At 36.5% G+C, this 18,351-nt stretch overlaps 1 protein-coding gene across 1 annotated transcript; it reads left to right on the plus strand.

Annotated features, from left to right (window-relative positions):
- Positions 1 to 273: 273 nt before the first annotated feature.
- On the plus strand, positions 274 to 18,093 carry CPSF6 (cleavage and polyadenylation specific factor 6, 68kDa; the record flags this gene model as incomplete). Its single annotated transcript, XM_009874658.1, has 10 exons — positions 274 to 483; positions 2,367 to 2,470; positions 3,213 to 3,358; positions 4,345 to 4,518; positions 5,626 to 6,130; positions 7,347 to 7,439; positions 8,421 to 8,536; positions 8,865 to 9,018; positions 10,022 to 10,213; positions 17,684 to 18,093. Coding segments are annotated over 9 exons (1,689 nt in total), but the record flags the coding sequence as incomplete, so codon positions are not given.
- Between the last annotated feature and the right edge of the window lie 258 nt (positions 18,094 to 18,351).

Below are 18,351 nucleotides of genomic sequence, written 5' to 3' on the forward strand. Positions count from 1 at the left end.
TTACAAATGCAAAAGTATTGGAAAACAGTGGCCGAGGTAGTTTTTTGTGGATTTTTTTTCCCGCTCTCGGTTTAGACTATGATCGAAGATGTAAGAGTTTTATGTGCTTGAATGTGGCTGAAGCCGAGAGTTAGCTTTTCAGCAGGGATGTTGTGTAGGTGTTGGCTCAGACTTAGCATGTCTGTGAAACGTGGCAGCTGTCAGTGTTTTGTTTCAAGTAAATTTTAAGAGTGTTTGATGTTAAATATAATCAAGGTGTCTCCTGTATTTTAGGAAGCTGAATATGGTGGACACGATCAGATTGATTTATATGATGATGTAATTTCTCCATCTGCGAATAATGGAGATGCCCCAGAAGATCGTGATTACATGGATTCTCTCCCACCATCTGTCGGGGATGATGTAGGTAAAGGAGCTGCACCAAATGTTGTCTATACATATACTGGAAAAAGAATTGCCTTGTACATTGGAAATCTTACTTGGGTGAGTATCTTACTACTATTAGGTGTAGCCAAGAATTTCAAAATTATTAACACAGTTTTTTGTAAATGCTTTTTGACTTAAAATTTTGTTTCATATGAAATAGTAAGAGTATAGCAAAGGAAGTGATTTTTTGTTGTTGTTGTTTTTTTTTTAATCTGAAATTTACTGAGATTGTCTGGAGCAGTCTCAGTGTCTAAAATAACCAAGGAAATCTTCAGTAAATACAAACTTTAAAGCTTTCTCTCATGTTTTAAATATTACTAAGGGGTATTTGTGTGATTTTCAGAGAACTGAATGAAAGAGAACAACAAGCATAAGCTGTCAAATGCTTTAGGTCTGCAGACACTTTAGGGCTACTGAACAAAGCTAATTTGTAGCAAACAGCTGCTGAAATTTTTAGTTTAGAAAGGAATTAGAAGATTTTCTGGGGTTTTCACCTTTTTCCAGGGCCTTTTTCCACTTCCCTTTTTCCAGGGCAGGGACTCTTGCAGTGAAACGGCTTTCAGGTATTTGCCTTGAAGCTTGTTCCTGCCATCCTAGGAGTAACAGGTTTGGGATAACTCACTGAACTGCAGTTGCCCTTAAGGCAATTACTTTTGTTAGCATTAAGGCATTTTAAAATCAATTGCAATTAAACAAACAAAGTGCAAGAGCTGGTCAGTAGCTGAATCAACTAGAGTTTATATCTGTTTACTTGGAGTCAAAATCTTCGAAGTCCATGCATGAAAAGTTCTCATTCAAGGCTTTTTTCCATTTGATTAATGTCTTAGAAGTGCTAAACTTGGAAAAAATGCTTTTTGAGTGCTTAGGTGGTTTTCCATTACTTATTACAGTATCCTAATTTCAAGACCTGATAGGTAAGTAAAGGAGCAGTTGACTTAGTGGTTGTACCGTTCTAAAATCTATGAATGGCATCAGTAAAATGCATGTGAATGAACTGAACTCATGCAAGTCAAATGTCACAACTTCTACAGCAGGTGGCCTAACGTGCAGCAATTTGTACCTGTTACTCATTATTTGGTTTAACAGATGAAGTTATCCACAAAAAGTGCATTTATTTACTTTAGCATTGGTAGCCTGTTTATTTTTGTTTAGCTCTCAAAGTAATTTATTGAATTTCTGAAAGAAGCCTTGATTTGAGAGAGAACAGATGAGTAATTCAGAATCTTGAAAGACTGCTTTACACTTCCCATATGAAATTTCAAGTGGTTGATGGAGTTACAGAAGTAAGAAGAAAACCCTCAGTATTGATTTATTTGTGTATCTTCAAATATGACTGAAATTATTAAATGTTATGCAGCAATTAATAGGAAGTTAGAGCAAGTAGGTTTGGTTAAGTGTGACAACAGCTGTTTCTAACCATAGTTTCTGCACTAGTTTCCATTCTTTTTCTGTAAATCCTGCTATTTTTGTGCAAATAGTATGTAATTCACTAAACTCTCATTAGTCAAAGTTCTCAAAGAGCACCTGGTTAATATGATGTCTAAAAATGAGTTTTGTGTGGAAGTAATAAAGTTAGCGGGATAAAAAAATGGATCAAGTGTGGGAAAAGTAACAGTTACTGAAATAGTTCAGTTCAAGCATTTCATTTGCAGAAAACCAAAGTTACTCAAGTACAGTTATTTTTTTTGCATGCTGTAGCTGGTATACTCTGTGGAGGAGTTGATGCAGTGTAGGATATGAGGAAAGGTGTATATTTCTGAAATGAATTTTCTGAGAAAATAAAAAATATAAATGACTGCTCTCCAAAAGTCATAAAATATCTACAGTCTGAATAAAGCATTCCTCTTGACTGATTTCACACACACAAAAAAAAAGCAGCATGGAAAATGTAGTTGCCCTTTTCATGGTGTTTTAGATTTAATAATAAAAATATTTTTCAGTGGACAACAGATGAAGACTTAACTGAAGCAGTTCATTCACTGGGGGTAAATGATATTTTGGAGATAAAATTTTTTGAAAATCGTGCTAATGGCCAGTCTAAAGGGTAAGAACTTTTTTTTTTTTCTCTAAATGGAGTGAAGATTGGGAGGGTGGAAGTGAGGAAAGAATTCTTAATTTTTATAACATGTCAGATTATCATGTGAACTGATAATACTTGTTTATTGATATCCAGCAATGATTTGGTAAATAACTTCATACTAATGACTTAAATTTCAGGCATACGTTTTTATGACCATATTGTGTGTGTCAGTATTTTGTGGGTTGAATCTTGCTAGCAATCTTCATTAAGATTCTGTCCCTTGACTTCAGTTAATGTGGTGGTCATATTTGTTGGTCCTCATAGTGTACATACAGCTTCCACAACCTCTGTTATTAAATCTTTCTTTACATGCTTTATTTTCCGTTGACTGTTGAAAGTGGGCACTGGAGCCCATTTTTCACTTGACAGCCTAATCTTCCTTGCACAGATACACCTTTCTCTCTCCTTTAGTAATAATGGGAACACAGGGGATGCTTAACTTCATCGTATGAATTCATATGTAGTGTATTGACACTCTACCAAAAAGCTGCCTTTGTGATATATTTTGATGGGTCTTGTGGTGGCTCTTACGTGTCCTAGAATGAATTCTTTTATCTGTTCTGAGAGCCGGACTCATATCTGTGTGAGAGTTTCTGCATTTAGTTTTTGAGTATTCTTCTGCTGTGTGTAATTTTTTTCACGAGGCGTCTGAATATCCAAGAAATGGCAAAACTGTGGTGTAACTTTTTTTTGTTCTTGCTTTCAGGTTTGCCCTTGTGGGTGTGGGATCAGAAGCATCCTCCAAAAAGTTGATGGATTTATTGCCTAAAAGGGAATTGCATGGACAGAATCCTGTTGTGACTCCATGTAACAAACAATTTCTGAGTCAGTTTGAAATGCAGTCAAGGAAAAGTAAGCATTTCTCATGTACTGTCTTGGAAAACTAGAAGTTTTATTCCAAAAGTAGTACTGCAGTTTTTCTTTCAGCATCTGGTAATTTGTACGTGGTTTAAAATAGCTATGAAGTACCTCCAGTAAGGTGAATGAAGTTGCAGCTTCGTTTAAAGATCATAGAATTATAGATTGGTGTAGTGGTTAGGTATGCTGGGATGAAGGTTGGACTAGATGATCTTCAGAGGTCCCTTCCAACCCCTAACATTCTGTGATTCTGTGAAATGGAATTTCAATTTCTCCACCACCCTCCCTGTCCATGAGGCTTCCTAGAATGGCCTAGGCTGGAAGGGACCTTAGAGATCATTTTAATCCAGCCTCCCTGTTGCCAGGAACGCCACTTCTCGACTAGATCAGGCAACACATGGGGACCGAACAGGAATCGAACCCATGGCCTTGGCATTAGATGATCTTCTTAAAAGTAAAAAAGTCCCTTAATACACTGAAGTTCTCGTTTTGACAAGAGCGAACACTCGCTGAAAGAAGGTTGTGACTTTGTAAACCTCTTGTCTTACAGTTGAAGAGGCTTTCTCGTTTTCTTGTGGATTTAATTTTTGAAAAACAAGCGCAAGAGTATTTAGAAATCTAACATTTGTAGACAAATTGGGCTAAATTCTGATGTCTGGATAACTTGTGCTTAAAACGGGAAAGAGAGATTCTGTGTTGTGGTTTCCTCTGCTATCTTGTCTTGTGCTTATTTCCCTGATGTGTACGTTTGTTCCTTTGTGGCCTTGGGCTGCAATAAGGAAGGAGTACGTTTCCCCAGGTGGAACACTGCTATTATCTTAACAAAGCTTTTTTTCTTCCTCACATAGCTTTGGATTTGGGTACCAAGGAGCAAGTTCGTGCCCTTAAGGCCGTGCTTTAGTGCTGCATGAAACTTCACATTGTGAGTTGGAAAGCTTTAACCTCCTTTATTTAATTACACTTCTGCTTTTCTGTTGCAGCCACGCAGTCTGGCCAGATGTCTGGGGAAGGTAAAGCTGGTCCCCCAGGAGGAAGCTCACGAGCAGCATTTCCACCCAGTAATAGAGGGCGAGGGCGTTTTCCAGGTGCCATTCCCGGGGGAGACAGATTCCCTGGACCAGCAGGGCCAGGAGGGCCACCACCACCTTTCCCAGGTAAAATAATTCATATGTGGAATTTCAGTTTCATTTGTGCTTTCTTGTACTAATAACACTTATATTAATACTTGTATTTATTAATACTTATTTGGGGAATTGTAAAGATCAAGGCAATTCAGGAATGTGCTATAATCAGTGTTCACAGGTGAATTGTAGGACTTGGCAGTATGTCTTTGTTGATATTCAAACCGGGAGTTGTACTTTCTAAATGTCGTAACAATATAATGACTTTTTTTTTAGAGACGTTATTTATAAAGTATCGATGTGCGTTTTGTTAAATATAAAAAAAATAAGGTTATGTTAGCAGGTAGATTTGTCTTTAATGTAGTGTGGCTCAGATTTTCTTATTTGCTATATGGGGTGAGAAATCTGTTTTGCAGAGCATAAAGTATCCGTTCCTTATTGCATTACAAGTTTGTACATCATCAGAAATTCGGCTTTGATTCATGCCCACTGACAGGTCAGTTAGTTTGCACTTAGACTACCACAGATTTGAAGAGGAGGTGTTTGTGTTTAGTCAGGTATCTGATTGTTAAACTATTGGGCTTGCATTACAGTGAAGTTCTCATTTCAGCTTCAGTATTTTTAATAAATGTCATTCAGTAGTAGATGGCCTACTAACAGTCAAAGGGACATGGTCATATTTGAAAAACCACTAATGAGGACCTGCAAGTAGGTTTGGATACTGTCTTTACCTTCTCCAGTACAGCTTTTCCCATATTTTTAATATATAATCTTATGTCCCATGTGAAAAACAGCTGCAGGTGTAAGTGGGATGCAACGTTTTCTAGGTTTTTGTAAGCTTTGGGGGGTTTTGGTAACAGTACCAGGTGATTAAGTGATGGAGGGAGCAGGTTGTCAGTTTTCAAGTTAATATTACTCTCTTTAGGTACTGATAATCAAGCAACTGTTAAAAATTTTCAGTGCTATTGCCCCCGAAGTGGGACCATGCATATCTTGTGTAAGTTGCAACTTGTTCTGTGAGCATTTTTATTTGTTGTTGTTTCTAATAATAGAGAGGCAGGAATTTTAATTATTTTACTACAACTTTTATTTTTATATGTTTATTAACTCCATTTTATTTTTCTATTTTGTCTATTTTAGCTGGACAAACTCCCCCACGTCCACCTTTAGGTCCTCCTGGCCCACCAGGCCCACCAGGCCCTCCACCTCCTGGTCAGGTCCTTCCACCTCCACTAGCTGGACCTCCTAATCGTGGTGACCGTCCGCCACCACCAGTTCTGTTTCCAGGACAGCCTTTTGGTCAGCCTCCACTTGGGCCACTTCCTCCAGGCCCTCCACCACCAGTTCCAGGCTATGGGCCACCACCAGGTCCACCACCACCTCAGCAGGGTCCACCTCCACCTCCGGGTCCATTCCCCCCTCGTCCGCCTGGCCCTCTTGGGCCACCCCTGACTCTTGCTCCTCCTCCACATCTCCCTGGGCCACCTCCAGGTGCTCCACCACCTGCACCACACGTGAATCCAGCTTTCTTCCCCCCACCTGCCAATAGTGGCATACCTACTTCAGACAGCCGGGGCCCACCTCCGACGGATCCCTATGGCCGACCTCCGCCGTATGACAGAGGTGACTATGGGCCACCTGGCAGGTGAGTGCTTTTGGTGTCATGGGCTTGGTAGCAGATTTTACTTCCCCTGTAGGAAGCCTTTGGTTTTCCTTTTTAAGGCAAATTTTAGAAATAACAACAAAAAAGGTAGATCTGGAAGGGGTCCCAGCACTCTTCCAGTTTGCCCCTTTTCACTTCTTGTGGTGAAATCTCTCTCAAACATGTTTGTAGCAGTAAGAAAATCCTGAAATGCAACACCAGTAATCTCACTTCCCCTTTTCAGCTCTGAACTGTTTGTCTTCACTGTTTGTATTTAACAGTGTCATCATTCCATATGTTCTACGTGCAAACTTATATATCACTTCTTATGCAGCAGCTTCTGGTTGTGCTTCTGTCTTAGCTTGAAATTCTGACTTAGACCTTTATCGTTGGGCTTTGCAAGCTGTCTATTTAGAAAGCGCTGGAATTCTCTTTTCGAATATGTGCATATGTCGAGTATGGAGCTGTAGCAAGCTCATATAATTTTCATCTTTCAGCAGCTCTGCTTTTTTCTTCAGGATTAAATTAAAATTTAGTCTTTGTCTCAAAAGCCAGGTGTGAATTCACTGCACGACTTGTATCTTCCTTGCTGTCGAGATGCTTCTACTCGTTTGGTGCAGTCTTGTGTTTGTAGCAGTGGCTTTTCCTGTGGTTATTCCTATCTGGGACAGAGATTTTTAGTCTCTCTGACTTGTCAAGTTTCTCACCTCTTGTTTGAAACATCTTTTTTCATCTTTACTTTCAAGCATATCTGTCTTGCTGCCATTTCTTGATTTTTCACTGTATTTGTATTCATGACAAATTTTTGAGATAATTTGCAAGACACGTTTTTTACATAGTTACATTTGGATTTTTTAGTTGTGATTTTACTGCTAGCATTGAGAACCCTTTTTCTTAAAATATGTTCTGCAAAGGCACTTAGCTTTGATTCTTCTTTTATCACAGATTTTAAAAAACCCCATGCATCTGTACATACTGTGTTCATGCAGGAATTGTAGGCATTCAAGCATTTGGCTTAATTGCCTGAAATACAATAAAACGAAAAGGTGTTGGTTGTTTTTTTGATGGACAAAATCAAGGTTGTGTCTGCCATTTATAGAATGTCTGGGGAGGGAAGGAGTGGGAATAAGACAGTATAACTTACTGTCCAGTATTTTCATTAATAATGTTAAAACTATCATCCGTAACTCTTTAAATTGTCATTAATTATATACCATAGGCGTTTCACTGGAAATAACATGCCCATAAGAGAAAAATTACATATTCCATTCTATGGGAGGCACACGAAAAATAATACTCAAAACTCAGGGAGGTATGAATTTTTAGACATTTCCTCTTATGCTAAACTGGCTATAGGATCTTGTTCCACTTCTTGCAATTAAGAGGATAGCATTGCTTATTCTGCATTTTCTTTCTACCAGAAGGACTAACACTGTTCTAGAAATATTAAGCAGTGAGCCAGTTTAACGGTCTCAACATTTGTCTCTAACACATTTCTCCAAATTTTCTATATGTTATGGAGACTGGCTAATAGGACACTGCAAAACTTTTGGGAAAATTTTTGTATAGGTTAACTTCTGTGACTTTGGAAACCCTTTATAGGTAGTTAATAATTAAAGTGTAAAAGTGTAATGAGTGTGAAGATTCTGCTTTATTGCTTCCTCCTTACTGTGACTGGTTTGGAGATCAAATTGGAGCACCTTGAACTTGACCAGAAATGAAAAAACTAAATTAGCTGTAAAATGTTGAAGTATCATCCAGAAAATTGAGTTTTTTAAACATGATAGACTGTATTTGTTTTTCATAAGTTATAGCATTCTGGTCTTAGTTAAGATCTGGGAAACAGGATCATATAGTTCTGATTCCAGTATTGTTATAAAAATTATCTCTAATTTTGCTCGAAGTTGCGTTGCCTATGTACATGTATTTCCACATCCACTCAATTGGGATAATATCTACTTACATACTTTCTAGGATTTTATGAAAATTATAAATATTTGTAAAGCACAATATTAAGTGCAGTTGAAAATAGATGGGATTAACAAGAATAAGTCTATTTATACAGCAATATCTTAATTGGTTTTTACCTTTTATTTTATTTTTTATTTTTTTTTAGCTTTCAGGATTTTATACCATAACATGGTCCTTAACAAAAACCAAAACCAAACCCAGATCCTGCTTTCTTTTCTGTTTGTCACCTTGCTTAAAAGTTGCAAACTTGGGTTGTTAAAACTGCAGTCGTATCTTCTGAAATTTTTCTTAACCTTTTAAATACTAGTTTTATTGCTTGCAGAGAAATGGATGCCGCGAGGACACCTCTAAGCGAAGCAGAATTTGAAGAAATCATGAATAGAAATAGGGCAATCTCAAGCAGTGCCATTTCAAGAGCTGTGTCAGATGCCAGTGCTGGTTAGTAAAACTCAATCAATGTGTTTGGTATTCTACCCAAGTCGAAAGAGTTTAGGGTTTTTGTATGAGGAAACTGGCAGTCCTGAAGCTGTGTTTTCCTAACAGAAGGCTGAATTTAAGGACAACCTATGGTGGATTTTGTACCGTGTCCCAGTTAGTTTCTGGGAATGCCTTCTGAGTATTGATCTGGACAGTATTTTAGTATTCGGCTCTACAGTAAATAATCTGGATGGCGGTTGAAGAGACTCGAAACGATAATACTATTACAGGTTAAAATCTTTGGTTTAATTTGCGTGATTTTCTGATCGACATCTTATTTCGTTTTCAGGGGACTATGGAAGTGCTATAGAGACCTTGGTAACTGCAATTTCCTTAATTAAACAGTCCAAAGTATCTGCGGATGATCGCTGTAAAGTACTTATAAGCTCTCTTCAGGACTGCCTTCATGGAATTGAGTCTAAGTCTTATGGTTCTGGATCCAGGTAAAACTTTCCTCTTCCGTTTACCCTTACTGTTACAGAAGGGAAGGTGTGGCGCAGGACTAGTTCACAGAAAAGAAACAAAGTCATGTAAGAAGCTTAGTGATTTGCTGAGTTGAATAAGGAATTTGTGAAGGAGCTAGATAGAGGCTTCTTGAACTTAGCTGTCTTTTTAGTTAACCCTCTTTTCAAAATTGATCTGACTGGTATTATTTAGTATCCTTTCCTATGTGGTACTCTTGCAACGTGTAAACCTAATTGATAAAGGATAATTCTTTTTTGGTGTCCAGTGCATAATTTTTATTAGAATTTGCTATTGAAAGTTAGGATTGAGGATATTTAATGCCACTTTTCATTTTGCTTAAAAGTAATTTTCTCCACAATTGTCACAGTAGAAGTACACTTGAGTTGGGGGAAAAAAGTTGGACAGAATGATTTTACTTGTTGTCCTTCGTTGTACAAGAATTGGGAGCAAGTAGATTTGAAATTCATGGGCTCTTCTACCTAGTACAAATAAGAAGTTGGTATTTCTTTCAAAACTTAAGTGACACTGGCTTCCAGTGTTTGGACAGACACTGAGCCTCTAGTTCATTTGGATACTGAAGCAGTAGTGTGGTTGGTCTTGAATATTGAAAACACAAAGGCGGCTGATTTTTGCAACATGCTCCCAGTGCACAGATTAGCAGCCGTGTTGTGATTGTTTGAGATAACGGTGCAGTCTCCTGGCTCATTTCAGCCTCCATTCCTAGCATGTACTTTCTGACTTCCTTGATGGATTAGAAGGTGGAGGCACCTTACTATCCTGTCACTAAGTTCTTAGCTACCACCTGTTACACCAGGGATCTTACATGTTATGTACAAAACCATACCTGTGTTATAGTGGACAGAATTCTCTCTTCTATCCTTTTTTGATCAAATTCATACTTGTTGGAGGGAATGCAAAGTATAAGCGTGTGGATGGCTTGTGTTACGAAGAAAAATTTAATGAAGTAATTTCTTTTAGAAGACGTGAACGATCCAGAGAGAGGGACCACAGTAGGTCGCGAGAAAAAAGTAGGCGCCACAAATCACGTAGTAGAGATCGTCATGATGACTATTATCGGGAAAGAAGCCGTGAAAGAGAGAGGCATCGTGATCGTGACAGAGATCGTGACAGAGAACGAGACAGAGAGAGAGAATATCGTCATCGTTAAAGAAGGTGAGCATTTTTTTCTTGAATTTTACTGACTGCTAGAAGTAACTACTGTAGCTTTGGAATTATTTACACCATTAATGTGTGCATTTAAATGGTCCTGCAGTATGTACTGCAACACTTTCTTCTTGCAGCGTTTGACATGAACACAGGTAAGTAACGGCAGGTAAATGGAGGGAGGGAATATTTGTGTGATCATGTTCAGCGGTTTGCATGTTGCCTTTTAATTTTAGGTGGTATTAATGTTGGCAGTTGTTTCTGGAATGTGATTATACCAGTTCTTAAAAAAGCAGTAAGTCAGACTGATAAGTCTGCTCTCTTTTGTAATCTTAGAAGATTATATGAAGTATCCGGTTGTATTTGTATTTTAAAATACTGATTTTATATTTTAAAATCTACTTGTCTAAGGACTGCAGCATTTAGCTCTACATATATCATGTGTGGATTATTTCAATTTAGGTAACACATCTACATACAGTTGCTGTCCTTGTACAGGTACAGCGGTGGATTTTGCTTCGTTGGTTGGTTGGGTTTTTTTCCAGCAAGTTTTACTCAAAATCAGGAAATAGAGCCAGACTTTGATCTTTTTTTTTATGAAATGTGACCTATCAGTATCTTCTGCCTTCTAGGTAATTTCAGGTGTTATCTTCAGTAAGATTTATGAGTAGTTGTTCCCTACCAGGCTGATTTTTCGTTCCTTCCCCCTTCTGATAGTAAAGTCATTTTCTGATGGCCAGTAAACAAATGTGTGACACAAGGATTGTTTCTTTTCTGGTTGTTCACAAACTAATATGTTCTGTTATTTCTTACATCAATCTCACATGCATCAAATGTCTAGATAGCTACAGAGTAGCGTGTTAAATAATGCTTTTTTCAGTATATTGCTCAGAGTTTTAAAATATGTAGAAATGTTCCTCGTGTTATATAATGTACCGTTTTGAGGACTGGGAGTTCAAGCCACCCATGATTCCTTACATTTAACAACTGGAAACAACCCCACCTATTAGTTTCTCTGCAGCAGTCTTTTTAGAGGAACTTCCCACTATATCTACACTAAAATTGAAGGTTGCAGACTTGCCTGTCTGCCCAACTTCCATTTCTTACATTTACCCTCAGATTGAGTTTCCAGATTCCAGTGTGGTATATATTCATAGAATAAATGAAGTTCGTTTATGAAGTTAAGTAGAGCAAAACCTTTTAGAAATCATACAAAACGTAGTATATATGCCTAAGCGAAAATGGAATTTTGTGTTAGTTAAATGTCAGGTTTTCAGTCAGGCTTTTGTGTTACTGGCTCCTTTGGGAGAGAACAAATTCTAATACAAAATGCTCTAGTCGCTTAAGTGGGATGTTGCCTTGGGTTCCTACGCCCACAGAGGATGTGCAAAGTGGTAATCGACCTAGAAGCAGAGAGTCAGGGGCTTAAGTAGGAAGGTGGAACATGGCAGCTGCAATAAAGTTGGTACCATATATCTGTTAATACCACTTTTTGCCGTTAAAAGAAATGATTGGTAGAAATACTTCTGGAATTGCATAAAAATAGCAACTATGGTTCTTAATTATAACACATCAAAACATACAGATTTAACAACAGTAAATGTCTTTATTTGAACTGGATTTTTACACTTTATAAGTGAGCCTTTGTGATATTTGCAAGTAGATCTTATTAATCGGAGGTAACCATTGAGCTGAGTCATGGATGCATTTCCAGAGTGTTTTTCTTCTGGTTGAGATGAGCAAGCATTATTAAAAAATGTTAATAACATGCAATTTAAGATTTATTTATTTTTTTACATTTGGCATATCTTATTAATCTAGCTTTAATATTTACGTGTTTAGAGTTGTGCCTTTAGATATGGAATTTCTGTGCCAGGTGCAGATTCCCTACCCTGTCACCCCAAGAAAACATGTCAAATAGCATTAGATTGCATTTATAATTTCCAAAGCGTAATTTTAAAGTGAGACTGCGGTTTCAGTCTCAGTTCAGGTGGGATGAACATCCTTCAACTTTGCTGTGTGCTGGGTTTTCTCTTTTGTTTCAGAGGGGTTGTGTAGGTAAGATGCTCTTGTGCAAAGAAGAAAAAAGTCCCTAAGAACTTGATTTGAGAGGGCAAATTTAGTATTCTGCCTGTAAATGAAAGCATTTGGTATTTTTTTTAAAGTTGTAAACATTTTGTCTTGTTGCTGTCTTAATGAAGAAGGGCTTTACTGTAGTTTTGTTTTTATATATACACACACACATAAAAGAAATAGTTAATCTCCTGGTTTGTATGTTTCATTTTCACTGAGATGTATGTTGCCATACATTTTTTTTTTTGGTTACGTTCTTTACATTGATCAATATTCATAAATGGATTTAACAGTCTCAGTCATCTAATAAATATCAGCAGTGCTGAAAAGTTACTCCTGATCTTACTGTGTTTTGCCAGATAACATGAAGTTGCCTTTGTGCCTGCACCCTATAAATGGCACCTATACTTCTCCTTATTGTGTGCTTATAGTCGTAACTGTGATACTGTACTGGCATTTTTTTCCCCCAAATGTTACACATTTAGATTAGAAGGATTTTAAAGGTCCATTGTGAACATTTTTGTATACAGTGAAATTCAGTTTGTACTGTGTTACGTTATAGAGATGGGTTAAATTGGAATAACTAAATGTGTTTAATAATAAAACTATTTAAAAGTTTAGATGTACCATAGGAGGTATTTGCATTTCTGTTTGTACACTTCATGATCTAAAAATTAAATTCTTGCAAGGTTTTTGTGCCTTCGCTTGCATAAGGCTTTCATGTCCATTAATAATTCTTTCTACAGAATCACTGTGAATTGAATTTTTCCTGGAAACATCTTGCCTTTGCTTGTAGAAAGCCTAAGAGAATAATGGATTTAATACAAATATATAACCTGTATTAGGCAAGAAGACTCAGAATCCAGTAGAATGATATTTAGAAGGATTAACGGCAGCATTAATGTGTACAAACAGAATAGTAATTTAACTTCGTTAGCATGAGTCCTGACACTTCTTTTAGACAGATTTTTTTTTTTCAGTTTAACCGATACTCAATTATGTATTTCTAACTGATACATTGTCCCAATCAATCTGTCTGAATTTCTATAACTGCTGAATGTTAAATTTTTCACTTTATGTTGTTGTTATTGGGTTGGTTGATTATTTCCTGCTTAAACTGTTTTTGGACTGAATTGCAAAGACAGAACCACAACATTGTAACAGTTGATATGTATGTAGACTTTGTACTCCATATTTCATGGATTTTTTTCTGATTTTTTTTTTTCTGCTCTCAAACCACTGTAAGCAAAATAATTAGAAGTCTGATGCTCACGGGCTTCTTCAAAAACTGCTTTCAACTCTCAAATAGTTTCAGGTTTGGAGTTATCTAAGAAATAATGTTTGGAATTTTTTTGTCAGTAGGAGGGGAAGTGGATAGTTGAATATTCATTTTATTTTAGCTTGTGTTGGTAAGAAATGTCCTATAACAGTGTGTTAGCAGCCACTTAAGCATCAGTGAAGTAGGAAATTGGCCTCTTAAGAAACCTTGTAAATTAAGATACCCATTTTTGTAAGTTACTTTATTAATGAGCTTCTAGTTAATAATGGAATTTTAAGTGAGTCATGTGGTAGCATTGTTAAAGATGTGAGTATGTGTAACTGTCTACCATTAGTTTAGATCTTCTTAATATTAAGCTATAATGAACATTACTTACCGAATCGCTCTCTTTTAAAATGTGTGTTTTCAAGGAAGCACATAGGTGGGGCTGGCCCTATCCTACTGCATCTAACAATGATCAGAGAAATAATGCTTTGTGCATCTGATTCGGTATTTTAAATCCACCACAGAGTGAAAGAGGCAGTGCCACTGTTTTATGTGCTTCTTAAATTCTGGTTTATGGCTACTCTGGTGCTTTGCAGAAACATATAATTTATTTCTCAATGTTCAGTGATTTTCCTCATTTTCTTGAGGGTCATGATTTGAAAAACAAAAATTATGCTGCTGTTTATTTTCAAATGCATAACTTTAATTGGTATTTTCCATTAACATACTGCTGTAACTTTGTTATCCTTTGAGGTGTCTGTAGACAGATTTATATTTGTGTTCCCCATGTCCTGTGCTTTTTTTTTTTTTGCTTGTTTTTGTTTGTTACAACAGTAGTTTTGACAAATTTGAGCTATGTGAATGTTCCCTAAGAAATTTTAAGGCTTTATAGCATTTGAAACATAACTTACTTGCAAGTGAAAATACTGATTTGCTTAAGTGTTTTCTAAAGAATGAAGACCTTTTTTTCCTTTTGCTCATTGTGGTTTGAGAACTAAGATTTCTTTCTATAAAAAAAAAAAGATAAGAGATCTTCGTTTTTATGTTTTCTTGTGGCAGCCTGATCTACCTTTTTGTGTCTTCCTCATATATTAATGTGAAAAATTCTCACCAATAATTCACATATTTTTAATTTGTAAACTAAAGATCGAGTTTTCTGAACACACTTCTCTGTTCTTCAGTTATTTTTGGTGAATAGACAGGCTAGGATAGTAGGAGAAACACATGTTGAATGAAACTAGCTTGAGAGCATTCTTCTCATGTAAAATTATTTATAAAATCAGGAAATTGTTCTGGTGGTGATCTTAAATTTTACACAAAGATTGTACAAAGATCCCAGGTAAGTACACTAATAATAAGAGGCAGAGACTATGCAACAAATGGAAGATGGTGCTAGTGTCTGTACATGTATGATGAACAGAATTACGTATGTATCTCAGCTTACACACAGAAAGACAAATACAGAGTCAAGCTTGAAATTTCTTTTTTCTCATTGTATTACAGCTAAAGCATCCCAGTATTTGCAGGTTTGTGGTGTTCTGGAATGTAGGTTAAGTTAAAACAAAGTTTGACTTTCAAGCTGATACTTTCTGTGGGATTTTTGCTTGGTGTATTTTTCTTTATGTATAGAAAAAATAAAGGAAAATTACATGAAGTAATTCTTAGGAGCTATAAGGATATACTGACAAATGTGTATCATGCATTTTACTGAAATGTGAATGTGTTGGGAGATTGAAATTCAATCTCTGAATATACTAGAAATTGCACTAGGGTAACAAAATTTGATGGGTGTATGCACGTAGAGCTTTAAACTACTGTAGAATTTTCACACTTCTAAAAGCTGTTTAAAGCCTTTATATCGTTATTTGGATAACTGGAGTTAAAGGGAAATTAGAGTTACTACTGCAAGATGCTTTATGTGGGAAATCTATGGGGTTTCATTGTAAGAGTCTGCGGGGGAAAAATGCTGAAGTTGCATCTTGCTTGAATACAGAAATATTTATCATAGTTCTGGGATTTCACTTGTGAAATGTACTGACATAAACCCTTAACTTTTAAACCTCAAAGTAATTATTTAGCCGATAATCTGAAATACGGGTTTTATTAGTAGAAATGCTGAGAAATTGATTGCAAAATGGTCTTAGATTGTAAAAACTTAACACATGCTTGGGACAGACAGTTTATATAAGCTTGAGGCAGACTAAAAAGAGCATTGCCAAGTAGACTGTAGATTTACTTTATTTTTTTTAAGTTGTTTTTTACATCAATATTCTACTTGCTTGTAGAATACTGAAAGGGGCTGAGCATGAAGGTATGATCCATACAGAGTTAGTTATTCCTTTTGGAACCACAAAGGTTTCCAGTTTTGCCAAGATGTAGTGGCAGAATACTTGGAACCAAAATGTGCTGCACCGCTTTGGATTTTAGTTGGTCATATTTTTTAAAATGAAGGTTTAGTGTGGTGCTGACCATCTTAAGAGCCCTATAATGAAAAGTATTAATCTTAAATCCAGTTCATACTGTGTTCTTTAAAGTTCCTGTAGTTCACTAAGTACCCTTACAAATCCAGCAATTTTTTTCCCAGGAACTGGAAACGGAAACTTTCTCATGCTAGAGTTAGAAATCATATATATGGTGCCTTGGATCTGTTAAGTGTCGCCATAGGAGTGATAAAGATCCACAATACTTGCCGCAGCAATTGTATGATGAGAGCAGCAAATTCTGACACACAGTCTCACAGCTGTCATATACTTCACTTTATCCTCCAAAAAAAACCCCAGATTCTCTTCTGGCTGTTCATGCTAACTTAGCTCGCAACTCTGAACGCACGTTCTTGTGGAGGCGGCACGCTTTCATGTCGCTACTAATTAATTTTAAAAGTACACCTGTGGCAATGTTGGTCTCTGGGGAAGTTTCTTCCCCAGAAATAATTACTGGTCAATATGTTCATGATTGAGAACAAAGTCCGAGAATAAGAAAAGAAATTGCAGTGGCGGCTTTGGATTTGGATGAGTTTACATACATCCTGTAGGGTGTAGAGCCTATTTGGTTGTATGTTTTTCAGGAGCCATTATCAACAATCACTTTGGAAAAAGGAAGAAGAAATGCATGAATTGTTCGTGCAAAACTTGAGTACTTTTGTTTTCCTGACTGGTCTGAAATTATTGTACTAGTAGAAGAATATTTGACAGCTGTGTACTGGTGCAGGCTCATGAAATTGCTCCTCTAAATGCCTTGTTTTTCACATGAACAATTTAATGTGTTGGTTTTTTGAACAATTTAATTTAACCTATTTTGAAATTATCAATGTTGAAATTGTGAATTATTAATGAAATGAAGCTAGCTGATTGTTTTGTAATGGAATTCAACTGAAATCCAGTGTATGGAATTATACCATCCCAAGTATTTTGTGAAGTCTTACAGTAATTAACTCTGAATGGTGCGGTTCCTTAATTCACCGAAACAGATGAGGGTAGGAAGTAGGGCTTGAGGTTTTTTCTAGGACAAGTAGCTGAGGAAACCTGCAAATCTACATTGTATTATTTGAACAGTGGGTACTTGTGATTAAACTGCAAGCGTGTATTTTTAGCTGTGAGGCCCGCCCTCCTTACCACTAGTCTGAAAATTTTTAACGTACTGGCATCAGGTTTTATGCACTTTTAAATGTTACGGAGCTGTGAGCCATCCACTTCATTATACAATCAGTGCATTACTTAAATGTCAAAGCAGCTTAAAACTTCTGTAAGTGGGCAGGTAAAAATGTAAAAATCTAGTTGTGGCAAAATTACCTTATGTGCCTGTTCATTTACTCTTACAGAATGCATACGTTAGGAAATGTTCTATATAAATGTTTCCATCAGTCACAGGAACAGTAGCTATTTCTTCCTTTATCATTCAAGACTTCAACTGTGAAATTTATATTCTTTCAACTTTGTTGTACAGCAACGTTAATTTCACTTTTAACCATTGTACTAGAAAAGAATTTTTTTCACAAACAAGTAGCTACTGCTTCTGGGTATTTTGTGTTAGTTTACATTATGGTGAAGTAGATGCACGACTTGTGTATGTATAGATAAGCCAACAATTTTCTGTGTATTATGGGGACTAGCAAAATCTACATCACAAATTTTGACACATTACAGCTGAAGGAAGAGGAACAGCGTGCAAGACAAGATACATTCTTCAAGGAACGATGCTTGTCCAGCAGTTTGCTTCATGTGATTGAACTGAGCCTGTAAGGATTCATGGATAAAATGAACAGGAATAGATCTGAATAAAGCAAATCTGCATACATGGTAACCAGTAGCTCTTTTACTTTTTTATGTTGCTTAACTGTTTTGAGGGAAACCTGTGTGATTTAAACATTTTAGCTTTTGCAACTTTATTACTGGTTATATACATTTGGCAATTATAATGTGCAAGCGAAAAAAAAAGTCAAGTAAATGCTCGTTTTGTAGTAGTTTGTTCATGTTAAACTGTTCATATAATAATGTCTGTACACAGCACCACTGATTACAGTAGTTGTAGTGTTGTAATAAACTGTTTAATGGGGCTGATGTGTAAATCTGTTCAAGTTATTTGATGTTTACACCTCAGGGAAAGTCTTGTGTTCAGCAATATTTAAAGATGTTACAATGAAAACATTGATGCTGTCTTTGAGAACATCGCAATAGTTCTTGCATATGCCTCAACCTAATCTTGCATTCAGTGAGTTAAACTTACTAATGTTGCTCTCACACATTCAATTTTGATACGAAAATAGGTGGTTACATAAAACCCTTAATGCTATTTTGCTTTCTAGCAGTGTTTA

The sequence above is a fragment of the Apaloderma vittatum genome, unplaced genomic scaffold, assembly GCF_000703405.1.
Source record: "Apaloderma vittatum isolate BGI_N311 unplaced genomic scaffold, ASM70340v1 scaffold6248, whole genome shotgun sequence".
NCBI lineage: Eukaryota > Metazoa > Chordata > Aves > Trogoniformes > Trogonidae > Apaloderma > Apaloderma vittatum.